Below are 18,752 nucleotides of genomic sequence, written 5' to 3'. Positions count from 1 at the left end.
GCAGAAAACTTGTAAACATACATGATTGAGACAATTGTGCAAAACTTGGGTATCTGTATTGCGGAAACGTTTCGTGGCTTCCTCAGTCCTATACAGAGATGAATAGTGGATGATGAGGAGTTTGAGGTAATTAGACCCTCAGCCTTGAGTCGCAGTAATATCTTGTCAGAGAGCATGTTAAGAGATAGAGGAAACTAGAAATATTTGGATTCAATCCATAATTATCCTGGTTTGATCAACATGGTAAACAGAAGATATTAATGAAGAAAAGACTAACGTTATAGAATAAACTTACTGGAACAACGTTTCGCCCTGTGTAGCCTTGATAAAGCTCTATACAGTCTCTCTGGAGCCTCTTTTCGCCCTGTGTATCCTTGAAAAAGCTCTATACAGTCTCTCTGGAGCCTCGTTTCGCCCTGTGTAGCCTTGATAAAGCTCTATACAGTCTCTCTGGTACCTCGTTTCGCAATGTGCATTAGGGAATTAAACACGTGTAATACCTAGTTTTTTCTTATTTTTTTAGACTTTTCGCCAACCAAAGGCAATCAGTCCCTCAGTCTTGCAAACCTATACACAGAAGACAGTGGCAGATGAGGTAGTCAGTCCCTCAGGCTAGCAGCCGATTCATTAACACTAAGATACAGAACACAGGCTGACAGTCAGAGGGACTAATTACCTCATTTTTACCATCGTAACAAATCATCTACATAACTGATAAAGCCACTGGCTGGTAAAACAATATATTAAAAAGTTACATAAGACCGATAAGCTGTAAAGACGGGCAGCAACTATACACTTCTCCAGGATCAGGGACTGACCCCCTCAAATACTATTTCTCCAAGGTTAGACACTGAGGTCTGGAGGAAGCATTAGGATGTGTTTCCTTAGTTGAAATTGTAATAGTAACAATTTGCAATCATTATACTTCTAGTTATACATTGTGTAAATTGTTTTAGACTGTTTGATCAACTGGATTGTAGTGTTTAACTTCTGATACACCAATTTAATGACTGCAGACACGCACTGACACATAATAAACACATTAAAACGCTGGTAACTCCAGAAGCTGGGCCTAGTGTGTGACCTTGAGAAGTTCAGTGTGTTTATTACGACCAGCGGTGTACCACTCTCACCTATATTTACATCAACAAAAGTGTATTCTAAGTGATAAAATATACACTTGGTGTACTTGGTAACACTTGTCATACATAGTAACGCGTGTGTAAGTGAGATTGTTTAGGTACTGGTTCATCTATCTACAGCTGCACACTTATGCTTGCATACATGTATAACATAGTAACGTGTGAGTTACCCAGGATGGACCAAGGAAGTCGACCAGAGTGATTTATCTCATTGTCATTGTAACATTACCTAGTTTTTTTTTTTTTTTTTTTTTTTTTTTTTTTTTTTTTTTTTTTTTTTTTTTTTTTTTTTTTTTTTTTTTTTTTTTTTTTTTTTTTTTTTTTTTTTTAAATAATACTGTTTACAATCTATGGTTGGGGTAAGAGGTTGTCTTCACCATTCATTGTGATGTCTGCTATATTATTATTTCAGTGAGGTACATTAGGTGGCAGTAGCCTGAACTAACTCAAGTGGAAGTTATCATTGAATTTGAACCTCATGTTTAATGTGATGTATGTCAGAATTCTAATTTTATGCTCAATATTACCTACTTTCTCTCTCTCTCTCTCTCTCTCTCTCTTTTCATCTTTGTAATTTGTGATAAGGTGTAAGACCTCGCCTGTTTACCTGGAGAGAGTTCCGGGGGTCGGCGCCCCCGCGGCCCGGTCTGTGACCAGGCCTCCTGTACCATCCATTATATCATTATATGTACCATATTATTACCACACATACAAGAGGTCTCTGAGTGTGTTTTTGGTGGGGTGTGTGTCGTATTGAGTGGTGGTGGTCTGGGTTGAGTATGGTTGGAGGTGTTCATTGAACTTGAGCACTTGTGTCTTGTGATCTATTTTGGACTTCTGACTTTGTAGTGAATATTTGCTCTTGCTATAAGGGAAAGATAAGCGAGGAATTCTTGTGTTGTGAGTCTTACACCAGATATCATCACTGGCAAACATGGCAACTGTCATAGAGGAACCTATTTCTGCAGGTGATGGAAATGAAGATAGCTTCCAGACCTTTAAAAGTAAACAAAAGAGAAAAAGTGAGAAAGGGCTAGAGCGTCGACGTAGTCAGACTCACTTGACTCGTACACAATGTGATACTAAACGTCCTTGGTGCACAGAGGCTGCAAGAAGTCTTTCTTCAAAGGAAGAATGTGTTAAGCTGAACTTCCCTGACAACACCCCGCTGCCTGCTAAGTGTGCATGGCTAATGGAAGCTGTAAACAAGCATCCTAACTCAAGGATCCAATTTAGGAAAAACACACACAACTTTGTGTTTGTGGAACAGAATAAAGAGCTGATTAATGATCTACTTAGTACACCTTATGGGGATATTAAGCTGCTCCGACCTCCATCAGACACTCACCACTTTAAAAAATGGGTCAGTATCATAATCTTTGGATACCCTCTCTGCATGGACCCATCCCATCTGACTCTAAGTGAGCATATCATCAAGCCTAAAAGACTTAAAGGAAAATCCCAAATTATTGCCAGTTGGGTAGGTCCTGTGCCCCTCCCCCGGAATATCTGGGTGCATGGTTTACGTTTCCTAAACATCGAAGTGTACCTACCCCCTAAACGTAGGTGTTACAAATGCCAGCACTATGGCCATGTTGCAGTAGACTGTGGAATACTACATTCTTGGTGTGGTAAGTGTGCTGGGAAACATTCCACTAGAGAATGCACAGTAGGCCCTGACAGCCGAAAATTTAAGTGTATTAACTGTAAAGAAGTTGGGGTTACAGTCTCCCACAAGGACTGCAGTCAGAACCCAAACAACCTTCGATGTAAACCTGATAACAGTCCTTTAATGGTAACTGAGGATGGGGCCATCCAGTCTACCACAGCCAGATCTGAGACTGAACCTCTGCAAAGTGTGCAAGAACCCCACCTCACTGCAAAGGATTCTGGTGATACCAGAATGCCATCACACACACAAGCTGTGGAGGAGCTAGCCATCCCTGCTAGCACATATGGAACTACTGGTCTGCCACTACAGATACCTATGGCTACACCTGAATATGGGGATGAGTTTGTCATTTCTCCCAATACACACAACTACAACAGTCAGACGGACACCACACAGGTAACCTCCCTGGAAATTGGAGATGAGTCAGATGCACAGGACCTACCTGCAGTGAATGATGAAACAGAGAACACTAATGTAACCATGGTACCTGTTAAGGTGATAGGTGTTAAAGAAAGCACTAACCCAGAAGTGCCATCCTCCGGAGAGGCATTGGATTCGTTAGACCTTCCTCATATTATAACAACTTTCCAGAAAAAAATTGAGCATCTTGAACAGATCCTGACAAGTTTAATAAATATATGTAATCAGGATGATGCTCTTGAGCATGGTGATGATGTCCAAAGTGCAGCAATCTCCGTTCAGCTTCCAGCAATTTGTGAGAAAGAAGCCCATAACTCTTGCCTTCAAGACTTGCCTTATCACTGGCTGCCAAAATGCCGAAAAATGCTTAAAAATAAAGGTCCTGAAGATAAAGACGTACAAACTATGCTATTTGCTCTTAAGTATCTGCACACTGTAGTCAAAGCATAATAGTTTTACCATCTTATGAGCAAGAGATTGTAATAACTCACTACAATGGATACATTACAAATCTTTTCATGGAACATTGCTTCCATCAGGAAGCGGTTGCCTGACTTACATCATATTAGTGCAACCAAGAATATTGATGTCATCTGTTTGCAGGAATGTAGATTGAAAGATGGAGCACCTCCACCAAACTTGCCTGGATATGCAGCGTATAACCTAAGGTCAACCAACTGTTGTGTGATGTATGTCAGAAAGAGCTTGCCACATTCACTCCTTTCCTTGCAGAGTCGAGTTAACATGCAGTATCATGGTGTCAAAGTATATGCAGGCGATTTTTCCATAAACATTTTTAATCTCTATGCCCCAGCGAACCAGCTTCGACCTGATGCTTTACCAGATCGCATCAATAGTGAACCTACCATCATTCTTGGAGATTTTAATGCCAGACATAAGAATATTGGTGGGTCTATAACAAACACCAATGGAACTAAACTAGTGAGATTGCTAAATGAGCATGATAATGTTCGAATTGTGGGCACTACTGAGCCTACTCACATATATGGTGGCATACTAGATCTGTGTCTTGGATTTAATACATCATATACGATGCATGACTCTGTCATAGTTGATGATCTTCTATCTGATCACTTCCCAAGACTAACAACTGTCAATCTTGATCACATCTCCGGCAATCAAGGAGCTAAATACAGAAGGAGGAAACTTATTCTCAAACCAGAACACAGAGACAACTTTATTAACCACTTGGATCAATGGTATAAGAATTACGAGCCCATTGGCACACAAAAATTTAATGATGATTTAATTACCACTATTGAGAGTGTTCTCACAGATCAAGTGGGCAGGAATAGGAAACAAAAACCCTCCACTATAAATAACAATAAAAACCAATGTAAATACTATAATGATCCACAGCTGCGCAATCTAACACATGCAGCTAGGAGGATTGGTAAAGCATACCGTGAATGTAGAACCCCAGACCTGCTCAGAACGTTCCAAGCTGCACTAACAAATGCAAGGAATAGAAAGGAAGAACTTAGGCAACAGGAATGGGAACAGTTTGTTAGTGGATTAAATAGGTCCACCCCTTTGAGTTTGGCTTGGAAAGGTATAAATAAAATAACCAGGAAAAAGACTGGCAATGTTGCTCATCCCTTTCCTCTTGAAAAAGCAAATGACCTCATAAATGACTGGTCCAAAACATCCAGGCATGAAAGCCTTCCATCTCATATTAGAAAAAATTTAGAGAGTACTTCTGAAGAAATGTTGAAACTGATTAATTTTATGAGCCAAAATATTGATGAGAGTGATTGCCTCTTTACCGAGTATGAATTAGATAATGCATTAACCAAAGGTCGATCAACTGCTCCTGGAGAGGATGGTATAACCTATGATATTCTCAGAACTCTAAGGCACGTGCCTGATAACCCTTTGTTGGCACTGTATAATCTCAGTTACATTGAGGGCGTTCTTCCTACTTCCTGGACCAATAGTCTCATTGTGCCTATCCCTAAGCCCCAACAGCCTGATACATTTAGGCCGATCTCCTTAACTAGTTGTCTTTGTAAAACTTTTGAAAGAATGATGCTTAACAGACTGTACTACAGAATCAGACATCAACTTTCCCCCTACCTCTATGGGTTCATGAAAGGTAAAAGTGTGCAGAACTGTATTTCCACCTTTCTCACTGCACACACCTCTACTAGTTTTACCACTTTTCTTGATCTAAAATCTGCATTTGATATTGCGAACAGAACCGTTATACTACATGAACTAGCCAAAATGAATATTGGTGGTAGCTTACTCTGCTGGATAATAGGATACCTGTCAAATAGAGTATCCTCTGTCCTTTACCAAGGCTTCAGAAGTGATTCTAAAGAAATGTCTTTAGGTACACCGCAGGGAGGAGTTCTTAGTCCCATGCTATTTAATATTCTGATTAATGCTCTCCTAAATGCTCTACCTGCCTCACCTAAACATATAGCTATAAGCTATGCTGATGATATCATGATCCATACAACAGGGCATAAGAAGATGAATACCATTCTTAATGAAGTTCAAGCAATTTGTAATCGACTAGGCCTCATAATATCTTCCTCTAAAACTAAGATATTAACAAGCAAACGACATCCCCCACCCATCTATTTGCAGGGTGAAATCATTAGCTACGTTAAAACTTACAGATATCTTGGTGTAGATGTACCCTTTAACAAATCCACTATACCACAACTAAACAAGAAATGTAAAGCTAGGCTAAATGCTCTCAAAGCTGTTGCTGGCTACAATCCCAACTATGGTGCAAATGTGAGAATCGTGAGAATGATGTACATAGCCTATGTTAGGTCCTTGATTGATTATGCTGCTCCCATGTTGATATTAGCTAGAGAAAGTTCTCTCCGACCCTTGGAGTTAATGCAAAATGAAGCTCTCAGGATTATTCTTGGCTGTCCCAGATCTACAAAAGTTCTTAACATGAGGAAGGAGCTTGGTATTTCTAGTATCAGTGATAGGATTGTTGAAATTAACACTGTACTCGGTATTAGAATGTTGAGAAACGAACCAGACACTGTCACAGTGAATCTTACCAAGTGTCTAGAGGTAAATACACACAGATCTAAATGGATTGTGAAAACGTGCAATTGCATTAAGTTTTATAACCTGCATGAACTGTATCACTGTAGGCAACAAGAGCATTTCACCCCTCCATGGAAGATGTGTTCATTTAATATCACATACCTACAAGTTCCTCCCAAGAAGCTCATTGCTAGTAATCCCTTCCTTAAATCTCTTGTTAGAGCAACTGCTCAAGAAGAAATTTCTCACCTAGCTGGTAGTAACAAGTTATCACAAGTTATATACACTGATGGATCTAAACAGGAGTCTTCTGGCAGGGCTGCATCTGCTCTTGTTGCCACCTCCCTAGTTAAGAACGATAATAAATTTGTTGAGTTAGGCATAAGAATTAACAACTGGGCGTCTACACTGCAAACTGAATTGTTTGCAATCCTAATGGCGCTAAAGCTAACCTATGACACTGAGCTTGACTCTATCATCATTACTGATTCTATGTCATCATTGAAGGCTCTTGGCTCATATAATGACTCCAACAACATGCTCATTGGGGAAGCCAGGTATAGATACTCAAAAATTAGGGAAAAAGGAATTAATGTACAATTGCTATGGATCCCATCACACATTGGATTACTCCTTCATGATAAAGTTGATATGTTAGCCAAGAAGAGTATCGAGAAGGAGAATGTAGAATATAACTTTGGTATAACTGTGTCTAGCATTAGGAATAATATTAGGAGAGAAGTAAATAATGAAAATGATTGTTATAGGAATGCAGTTAGAAGCCTGAGTAGATCTATAACCCACTATGATAACATGAACGTAGATAAGTATGTTTATGGAGCAACTTGCAATGTGAACAGACTGACTGATGTTGTAGTGGCCAGGCTTAGGCTTGGTTATAAGTACTTCTGGCAGTTTGGGAGACACACAGATGATGATCAAACTAAATGTAAATTATGTGATCAGGCATATGGTCACTCTCTTGAACACTATGTGCTTAATTGTCCACTTATTGAGGAATACAGAGACACAGTATAATAACCTATGTGACATGTCAAGATATCTTATTAATGAAAATAAGATACCAGATATACTAAGCAAATTTCCTAAATTTGCTTGTAACAGATAAGTGAACTATAGATATGTAGATATAAATCCATATGTATTCCTGTTAACCCTTTGGGGCCTAGTTCCTAGGCCTTTTGTGTATCCATATGCTCTCGCGCTACCGTCCACAGGATGGATATGGGGTGCACAATAAACTAGCCACTTCGGTGGCAAAATCTCTAATCCTGCTGTCCCTGTCTACCTAGCAGTAAAACAGGTATCTGGTGTTAGTTGACTGGTGTGGGTCGCATCCTGGGACAAAACTGACCTAATTTGCCAGAAATGCTGAGCATAACAAGCGGCTTTCTATATAGTAGTATGTCACTGATGTCAGCTATGGTCTGTATATCTTGTACATGTACTGGTAGAAATAAAGAATATAATTATAATATTATTATTACTATTATTATAAATGGTATACAGTAACGACAAGATGAACAATTAGACACATGTGCAACATCTGGGTATCTTTGTAGACATTTCGCCATTCAGTGGCTTTATCAATACAAGGACATACGGTAGAATCGATTACCCAGATATTGCCCATGTGTGTACTTGCTGCATACATAAGAACATAAGAACATAAGAACGAAGGAACACTGCAGAAGGCCTACTGGCCCATGCGAGGCAGGTCCAAGTCTCCTACCGGCTTAAGCCAATGCACCCAACCTAGTCAGGTCAGGTCACATTGACTTAAGGGAGGAACACGGCAACCGACCTGGTAGCACAAGCTATCAGGTCTAACTCACACCCACCCACATCCACTCATGTATTTATCCAACCTATTTTTAAAGCTACACAACGTTCTGGCCTCTATAACGGTACTTGGGAGTTTGTTCCACTCATCCACAACTCTATTACCAAACCAGTACTTTCCTATATCCTTCCTGAATCTGAATTTTTCCAACTTAAAACCATTGCTGCGAGTCCTGTCATATTCTTCAACAAGAGACACTACTTACCACAGATTTCCACGCCGTTGACCACTTCATTAACTACAAACGGTAGGTAGTGAGAATACTCCACTTGGAACTTGGTCGAAAATTCTTCTCCGGCCTTCACGTGGATATTCTGACTTTCCACTGTGAAGTGGTAGTCGTCGTGCTTGGTCGACGATCCATCAAAGAACTGAAGAGATATCAAGGAACAGCTCACTAAGTAACTGGAACAATTTTTATTTATGTTGGGTTAAAAAACCATAAGTACAACTAATGTGATATTTTATTACGGCAACGTTTCGCTTTCCAGGAGCTTTATCAAGCCGTATCGAACATATTTTCGGTAATTCTAGCAACATTAATGCTATTTACGCTGTGATAATTGTACTTATGTGTACGTGTGCCTAAGGAAACTTACAGCAACATTGTCGACTGGAGTGTTGAACGTCAGGTCCAGAGTCAGACCATCCATGTCCACTGGGGCAATGGCAGTAAACTCCGCCATATACTTGCCAGGAAACTGCTCCGTTATGACCGTGTGTTCGCACTGTGCCTCCACTCCTGCAACGTCAACACAGTCGTTTAGGCATTTCAGATGTTTGTTATGCGGGCCTGGATGTGACTGGTGTCGTGGGTAGGAGAGTACGTTCTTGGGTAGCTTTGGGAATGGTTGGTTTAGAGTAGGACCTGCCTAGTTTGGGCCAGTAGGCCTGCTGCAGTGTTCCTCCTCCATTCTTATGTTCTATATTACTGAAAAAAAAAATAGGCGATGGACGGCTTTGAAAGCAAATGGAAGAATTAAAGGCGACAACACTGTGGCTGGAACAACTCTGTGGTTGGAACAACACTGTGGCTGGAACAACACTGTGGCTGGAACAACTCTGTGGTTGGAACAACACTGTGGCTGGAACAACACTGTGGCTGGAACAACACTGTGGCTGGAACAACACTATGGCTGGAACAACACTGTGGCTGTGAACAACACTGTGGCTGGAACAACACTAACAACACTGTGGCTGGAACAACACTGTGGCTGTAACAACTCTGGCTGGAACAACACTGTGGCTGGAACAACACTGTGGCTGGAACAAAACTGTGGCTGGAACAACACTGTGGCTGGAACAACACTGTGGCTGGAACAACACTATGGCTGGAACAACACTGGCTGGAACAACACTGTGGCTGGAACAACACTGTGGCTGGAACAACACTGTGGCTGGAACAACACTGTGGCTGGAACAACACTGGCTGGAACAACACTGTGGTTGGAACAACACTGTGGCTGGAACAACACTGTGGCTGGAACAACACTGTGGCTGGAACAACACTGTGGCTGGAACAACACTGTGGCTGGAACAACACTGTGGCTGGAACAGCACTGTGGCTGGAGCAACACTGTGGCTGGAACAACACTGTGGCTGGAACAACACTGTGGCTGGAACAACACTGGATGGAACAACACTGTGGCTGGAACAACACTGTGGCTGGAACAACACTGTGGCTGGGACAACACTGTGGCTGGAACAACACTGGCTGGAACAACACTGTGGCTGGAACAACACTGTGGCTGGAACAACACTGGCTGGAACAACACTGGCTGGAACAACACTGTGGCTGGAACAACACTGTGGCTGGAACAACACTGTGGCTGGAACAACACTGGCTGGAACAACACTGGCTGGAACAACACTGTGGCTGGAACAACAATGTGGCTGGAACAACACTGTGGCTGGAACAACACTGTGGCTGGAACAACACTGGCTGGAACAACACTGGCTTGAATAACACTGTGGCTGGAACAACACTGTGGCTGGAACAACACTGGCTGGAACAACAATGTGGCTGGAACAACACTGGCTGGAACAACAATGTGGCTGGAACAACACTGTGGCTGGAACAACACTGTGGCTGGAATAACACTGGCTGGAACAACACTGAAGCTGGAACAACACTGTGGCTGGAACAACACTGTGGCTGGAACAACACTGTGGCTGGAACAACACTGTGGCTGGAACAACACTGGCTGGAAACACACTGTGGCTGGAACAACACTGTGGCTGGAACAACACTGGCAGGAACAACACTGTAGCTGGAACAACACTGTGGCTGGAACAACACTGTGGCTGGAACAACACTGTGGCTGGAACAACACTGTAGCTGGAACAACACTGTGGATGGAACAACACTGTGGCTGGAACAACACTGGCTGGAACAACACTGTAGCTGGAACAACACTGTGGCTGGAACAACACTGTGGCTGGAACAACACTGTGACTGGAACAACACTGTGGCTGGAACAACACTGTGGCTGGAACAACACTGTGGCTGGAACAACACTGTGGCTGGAACAACACTGTGGCTGGAACAACACTGTGGCTGGAACAACACTGTGGCTGAAACAACACTGTAGCTGGAACAACACTGTGGCTGGAACAACACTGTGGCTGAAACAACACTGTGGCTGGAACAACACTGTGGCTGGAACAACACTGTGGCTGGAACAACACTGTGGCTGGAACAACACTGTGGCTGGAACAACACTGTGGCTGGAACAACACTGTGGCTGGAACAACACTGTGGCTGGAACAACACTGTAGCTGGAACAACACTGTGGCTGGAACAACACTGTGGCTGAAACAACACTGTGGCTGGAACAACACTGTGGCTGGAACAACACTGTGGCTGGAACAACACTGGCTGGAACAACACTGTGGCTGGAACAACACTGTGGCTGGAACAACACTGTGGCTGGAACAACACTGTGGCTGGAACAACACTGTGGCTGGAACAACACTGTGGATGGAACAACACTGTGGCTGGAACAACACAGTGGCTGGAACAACACTGTTGCTGAAACAACACTGTCGCTGGAACAACACTGTGGCTGGAACAACACTGTGGCTGGAACAACACTGTGGCTGGAACAACACTGTGGCTGGAACAACACTGTGGCTGGAACAACACTGTGGCTGGAACAACACTGTGGCTGGAACAACACTGTGGCTGGAACAACACTGTGGCTGGAACAACACTGTGGCTGGAACAACACTGTGGCTGGAACAACACTGTGGCTGGAACAACACTGTGGCTGGAACAACACTGTGGCTGGAACAACACTGTGGCTGGAACAACACTGTGGTGGAACAACACTGGGCTGGAACAACACTGTGGCTGGAACAACACTGTGGCTGGAACAACACTGTGGCTGGAACAACACTGGCTGGAACAACACTGTGGCTGGAACAACACTGTGGCTGGAACAACACTGGCTGGAACAACACTGTGGCTGGAACAACACTGTGGCTGGAACAACACTGGCTGGAACAACACTGTGGCTGGAACAACACTGTGGCTGGAACAACACTGGCTGGAACAACACTGTGGCTGGAACAACACTGTGGCTGGAACAACACTGGCTGGAACAACACTGTGGCTGGAACAACACTGTGGCTGGAACAACACTGTGGCTGGAACAACACTGTGGCTGGAACAACACTGTGGCTGGAACAACACTGTGGCTGGAACAACACTGGCTGGAACAACACTGGCTGGAACAACACTGTGGCTGGAACAACACTGTGGCTGGAACAACACTGGCTGGAACAACACTGTGGCTGGAACAACACTGGCTGGAAACACACTGTGGCTGGAACAACACTGTGGCTGGAACAACACTGTAGGAACAACACTGTGGCTGGAACAACACTGTGGCTGGAACAACACTGTGGCTGGAACAACACTGTGGCTGGAACAACACTGTAGCTGTAACAACACTGTGGCTGGAACAACATTGTGGCTGGAACAACACTGTGGCTGGAACAACACTGTGGCTGGAACAACACTGTGGCTGGAACAGCACTGTGGCTGGAACAACACTGTGACTGGAACAACACTGTGGCTGGAACAACACTGTGGCTGGAACAACACTGTGGCTGGAACAACACTGTGGCTGGAACAACACTGTGGCTGGAACAACACTGTGGCTGGAACAACACTGTGGCTGGAACAACACTGTGGCTGGAACAACACTGTGGCTGAAACAACACTGTGGCTGGAACAACACTGTGGCTGGAATAACACTGTGGCTGGAACAACACTGTGGCTGGAACAACACTGTGGCTGGAACAACACTGTGGCTGGAACAACACTGTGGCTGGAACAACATTGGCTGGAACAACACTGTAGCTGGAACAACACTGTGGCTGGAACAACACTGTGGCTGGAACAACACTGTGGATGGAACAACACTGTGGCTGGAACAACACAGTGGCTGGAACAACACTGTGGCTGGAACAACACTGGCTGGAACAACACTGTAGCTGGAACAACACTGTGGCTGGAACAACACTGTGGCTGGAACAACACTGTGGCTGGAACAACACTGTGGCTGGAACAACACTGTGGCTGGAACAACACTGTGGCTGGAACAACACTGGCTGGAACAACACTGGCTGGAACAACACAGTGGCTGGAACAACACTGTCTGTTACAACACTGTGGCTGGAACAACACTGTGGCTGGAACAACACTGTGGCTGGAATAACACTGGCTGGAACAACACTGTGGCTGGAACAACACTGTGGCTGGAACAACACTGTGGCTGGAACAGCACTGTGGCTGGAACAACACTGTGGCTGGAACAACACTGTGGCTGGAACAACACTGTGGTGGAACAACACTGGGCTGGAACAACACTGTGGCTGGAACAACACTGTGGCTGGAACAACACTGGGCTGGAACAACACTGGCTGGAACAACACTGTGGCTGGAACAACACTGTGGCTGGAACAACACTGGCTGGAACAACACTGTGGCTGGAACAACACTGTGGCTGGAACAACACTGGCTGGAACAACACTGTGGCTGGAACAACACTGTGGCTGGAACAACACTGTGGCTGGAACAACACTGTGGCTGGAACAACACTGTGGCTGGAACAACACTGGCTGGAACAACACTGTGGCTGGAACAACACTGTGGCTGGAACAACACTGTGGCTGGAACAACACTGTGGCTGGAACAACACTGTGGCTGGAACAACACTGTGGCTGGAACAACACTGGCTGGAACAACACTGGCTGGAACAACACTGTGGCTGGAACAACACTGTGGCTGGAACAACACTGGCTGGAACAACACTGGCTGGAACAACACTGTGGCTGGAACAACACTGGCTGGAACAACACTGTAACTGGAACAACACTGTGGCTGGAACAACACTGTGGCTGGAACAACACTGTGGCTGGAACAACACTGTGGCTGGAACAACACTGTGGCTGGAACAACACTGTGGCTGGAACAACACTGTGGCTGGAACAACACTGTGGCTGGAACAACACTGTGGCTGGAACAACACTGTGGTTGGAACAACACTGTGGCTGGAACAACACTGTGGCTGGAACAACACTGTGGCTGGAACAACACTGTGGCTGGAACAACACTGGCTGGAACAACACTGTGGCTGGAACAACACTGTGGCTGGAACAACACTGGCTGGAACAACACTGTGGCTGGAACAACACTGTGGCTGGAACAACACTGGCTGGAACAACACTGTAGCTGGAACAACACTGTGGCTGGAACAACACTGTGGCTGGAACAACACTGTGGCTGGAACAACACTGTGGCTGGAACAACACTGGCTGGAACAACACTGGCTGGAACAACACTGTGGCTGGAACAACACTGGCTGGAACAACACTGGCTGGAACAACACTGGCTGGAACAACACTGGCTGGAACAAAACTGTGGCTGGAACAACACTGGCTGGAGCAACACTGGCTGGAACAACACTGGCTGGAACAACACTGGCTGAAACAACACTGGCTGGAACAACACTGTGGCTGGAACAACACTGGCTGGAACAACACTGGCTGGAACAACACTGTGGCTGGAACAACACTGGCTGGAACAACACTGGCTGGAACAACACTGGCTGGAACAACACTGTGGCTGGAACAACACTGGCTGGAACAACACTGGCTGGAACAACACTGGCTGGAACAACACTGGCTGGAACAACACTGGCTGGAACAACACTGGCTGGAACAACACTGTGGCTGGAACAACACAGGCTGGAACAACACTGGCTGGAACAACACTGGCTGGAACAACACTGGCTGGAACAACACTGGCTGGAACAACACTGTGGCTGGAACAACACTGGCTGGAACAACACTGGCTGGAACAACACTGTGGCTGGAACAACACTGGCTGGAACAACACTGGCTGGAACAACACTGGCTGGAACAACACTGTGGCTGGAACAACACTGGCTGGAACAACACTGGCTGGAACAACACTGGCTGGAATAACACTGTGGCTGGAACAACACTGTGGCTGGAACAACACTGGCTGGAACAACACTGGCTGGAACAACACTGGCTGGAATAACACTGTGGCTGGAACAACACTGTGGCTGGAACAACACTGGCTGGAACAACACTGGCTGGAACAACACTGGCTGGAATAACACTGTGGCTGGAACAACACTGTGGCTGGAACAACACTGGCTGGAACAACACTGGCTGGAACAACACTGTGGCTGGAACAACACTGGCTGGAACAACACTGGCTAGAATAACACTGTGGCTGGAATAACACTGTGGCTGGAACAACACTGTGGCTGGAACAACACTGGCTGGAACAACACTGTGGCTGGAACAACACTGTGGCTGGAACAACACTGGTTGGAACAACACTGGCTGGAACAACACTGTGGCTGGAACAACACTGTGGCTGGAACAACACTGGTTGGAACAACACTGGCTGGAACAACACTGTGGCTGGAACAACACTGTGGCTGGAACAACACTGGTTGGAACAACACTGGCTGGAACAACACTGTGGCTGGAACAACACTGGCTGGAACAACACTGGCTGGAACAACACTTGTGGCTGGAACAACACTGGCTGGAACAACACTGTGGCTGGAACAGCACTGTGGCTGGAACAACACTGTGGCTGGAACAACACTGTGGCTGGAACAACACTGTGGCTGGAACAACACTGTGGCTGGAAAAACACTGGCTGGAACAACACTGTGGCTGGAACAACACTGGCTGGAACAACACTGTGGCTGGAACAACACTGTGGCTGGAACAACACTGTGGCTGGAACAACACTGTGGCTGGAACAACACTGTGGCTGGAACAACACTGTGGCTGGAACAACACTGGCTGGAACAACACTGGTTGGAACAACACTGGCTGGAACAACACTGGCTGGAACAACACTGGCTGGAACAACACTGTGGCTGGAACAACACTGGCTGGAACAACACTAGTTGGAACAACACTGGCTGGAACAACACTGTGGCTGGAACAACACTGGCTGGAACAACACTGTGGCTGGAACAACACTGGTTGGAACAACACTGGCTGGAACAACACTGACTGGAACAACACTGGCTGGAACAACACTGTGGCTGGAACAACACTGGCTGGAACAACACTGTGGCTTGAACAACACTGTGGCTGGAACAACACTGGTTGGAACAACACTGGCTGGAACAACACTGTGGCTGGAACAACACTGTGGCTGGAACAACACTGGTTGGAACAACACTGGCTGGAACAACACTGTGGCTGGAACAACACTGTGGCTGGAACAACACTGTGGCTGGAACAACACTGTGGCTGGAACAACACTGGCTGGAACAACACTGTGGCTGGAACAACACTGGCTGGAACAACACTGTGGCTGGAACAACACTGTGGCTGGAACAACACTGGTTGGAACAACACTGGCTGGAACAACACTGTGGCTGGAACAACACTGTGGCTGGAACAACACTGTGGCTGGAACAACACTGGCTGGAACAACACTGTGGCTGGAACAACACTGGTTGGAACAACACTGGCTGGAACAACACTGTGGCTGGAACAACACTGTGGCTGGAACAACACTGGCTGGAACAACACTGTGGCTGGAACAACACTGTGGCTGGAACAACACTGGCTGGAACAACACACTCACATATATGACGTAATTGGTTTAGAAAATCGACAAGTTGAAGAATAAGTCGCTTGTGTAATATTTGGGAACCTTTATTGAGGATCAAGATTTATAAATACTACGTAAGTGTCTGTCTTCAAAAGTGACAGTGAAACCGTGCACTTTCGTTAAAAGTGACAGTGAAACCGTGCACTTTCGTTAAAAGTGACAGTGAAACCGTGCACTTTCGTTAAAAGTGACAGTGAAACCGTGCACTTTCGTTAAAAGTGACAGTGAAACCGTGCACTTTCGTTAAAAGTGACAGTGAAACCGTGCACTTTCGTTAAAAGCGACAGTGAAACCGTGCACTTTCGTTAAAAGTGACAGTGAAACCGTGCACTTTCGTTAAAAGTGACAGTGAAACCGTGCACTTTCGTTAAAAGTGACAGTGAAACCGTGCACTTTCGTTAAAAGTGACAGTGAAACCGTGCACTTTCGTTAAAAGTGACAGTGAAATCGTGCACTTTCGTTAAAAGTGACAGTGAAACCGTGCACTTTCGTTAAAAGCGACAGTGAAACCGTGCACTTTCGTTAAAAGTGACAGTGAAACCGTGCACTTTCGTTAAAAGTGACAGTGAAACCGTGCACTTTCGTTAAAAGTGACAGTGAAACCGTGCACTTTCGTTAAAAGTGACAGTGAAACCGTGCACTTTCGTTAAAAGTGACAGTGAAACCGTGCACTTTCGTTAAAAGTGACAGTGAAACCGTGCACTTTCGTTAAAAGTGACAGTGAAACCGTGCACTTTCGTTAAAAGTGACAGTGAAACCGTGCACTTTCGTTAAAAGTGACAGTGAAACCGTGTGTTTTCGTTAAAAGTGACAGTAAAACCGTGCGTTTTCGTTAAAAGTGACAGTGAAACCGTGTGCTTTCGTTAAAAGTGACAGTGAAACCGTGCGCTTTCGTTAAAAGTGACAGTGAAACCTTGCGCTTTCGTTAGAAGTGACAATGAAACCGTGCGCTTTCGTTAAAAGTGACAGTGAAACCGTGCGCTTTCGTTAAAAGTGACAGTGAAACCGTGCACTTTCGTTAAAAGTGACAGTGAAACCGTGCGATTTCGTTAAAAGTGAGTGAAACCGTGCGCTTTCGTTAAAAGTAACAGTAAAACTGTGCGCTTTCGTTAAAAGTGACAGTGAAACCGTGCGCTTTCGTTAAAAGTAACAGTGAAACCGTGCACTTTCGTTAAAAGTGGCAGTGAAACCGTGCGCTTTCGTTAAAAGTGACAGTGAAACCGTGCGCTTTCGTTAAAAGTCACAGTGAAACCGTGCACTTAAGTGAAAACAAAATTAAAGACCAATGTGTTTCAAAAACATGGGTACCTGAGTGTAGGAGGGTGAGGGCCAGGGCCCCCAGCAGGCAGGTCTTCACCAGGACACCAGTCATGTCTGCTGTAGAAGAGGACTGTGGCGCTTGATGCCACTAAGCGACCTCTTATATACCCAGTCGAGAGTCTCTTTCCCACTTCATGAATAAGACACGTGTGTTGCGTGTGTGTCTTATTTCTTCAACTTATTGGTAATGTTCCGATGATCTTATTAGAGTGATCCCACTTCCAGAGGTGTTACGCGTAAGTATGATTTAATGTGTGCTGGAGATGTGGATTTACTCTGAAAAGTGAGATATTGTGGGAATTTTTTGACGTTTTCACCAAGTTGTTTTATCTGTAGGGCCAGATAAGGATAACTCTTGTCTTCTTTTCTTCTTCATTGCTTCTTCTCCTTCTTCTTTTTCTATCTTCTATGATAAGACACATGTGCAACAGTTAGGTATCTTTTTATGGAAACGTTTCGCCTACACAGTAGGCTCTTCAGTCGAGTACAGAAGAGTTAGCAGAAGCAGTATATATGTAAAGACCATGTAACCAGTCCATCACCTTTCAAGACGTAGTTTTGGGGTGGTCAGACTCTCAGTCTGGAGAAGAGTTTTGTTCCATTTTCTGGAACAATGGGAAGTTGAAGTGATAATATGGATACATAGAGACTTATATACTGTCAGAAGGTGAGGTGTAGTCCACTAGTAGAAAAAAATGTATTCATAGAGAGGTCAGGTCCCCCTTAAATCCATCTCTTCTCACTTGAAAAAGTTTGCCCAAGTTGATTTCTGTACCAAGATACAGTTGTGTTGCAGTGCCTGACACAGTATGAAAATGGTATACAATACTAATATGTTAGTAAGTTAGACCCATATGCAACAGTTAAGTGTCTTGGTTGGATGTGAGAGATACCTGACCTCTCAATGATTGCATTCTTTCTTCTACTAGTGAACTACACCTCACCTTCTGACAGTATACAAGTCTCCATACTGCCACTTCGACCTCACATTGTTCCAGACCATGGAACAAAAGTCTTCTCCAGGCTGAGGGACTGACCACCTCAAAACTACATCCTCAAGGGTGATGGACTGATTATATCATCTTCAAATCATTACTGCTTCTACCAACT

At 44.8% G+C, this 18,752-nt stretch overlaps 1 protein-coding gene across 1 annotated transcript in view; it reads right to left on the bottom strand.

Annotated features, from left to right (window-relative positions):
* Positions 1-18,752, bottom strand: part of LOC128703286 (uncharacterized) — a gene marked incomplete in the record, with an annotated part of 161,142 nt that overhangs the window by 12,677 nt on the left and 129,713 nt on the right. Inside the window, 2 exon segments of the mRNA XM_070103523.1 lie at positions 8,343-8,508; positions 8,737-8,879. Coding sequence (XP_069959624.1) covers positions 8,343-8,508; positions 8,737-8,879 — 309 coding nt within the window.

This window comes from Cherax quadricarinatus, chromosome 85, assembly GCF_038502225.1.
Source record: "Cherax quadricarinatus isolate ZL_2023a chromosome 85, ASM3850222v1, whole genome shotgun sequence".
NCBI classification, from domain to species: domain Eukaryota; kingdom Metazoa; phylum Arthropoda; class Malacostraca; order Decapoda; family Parastacidae; genus Cherax; species Cherax quadricarinatus.
This window is presented reverse-complemented; position numbering and strand designations above follow the sequence as displayed.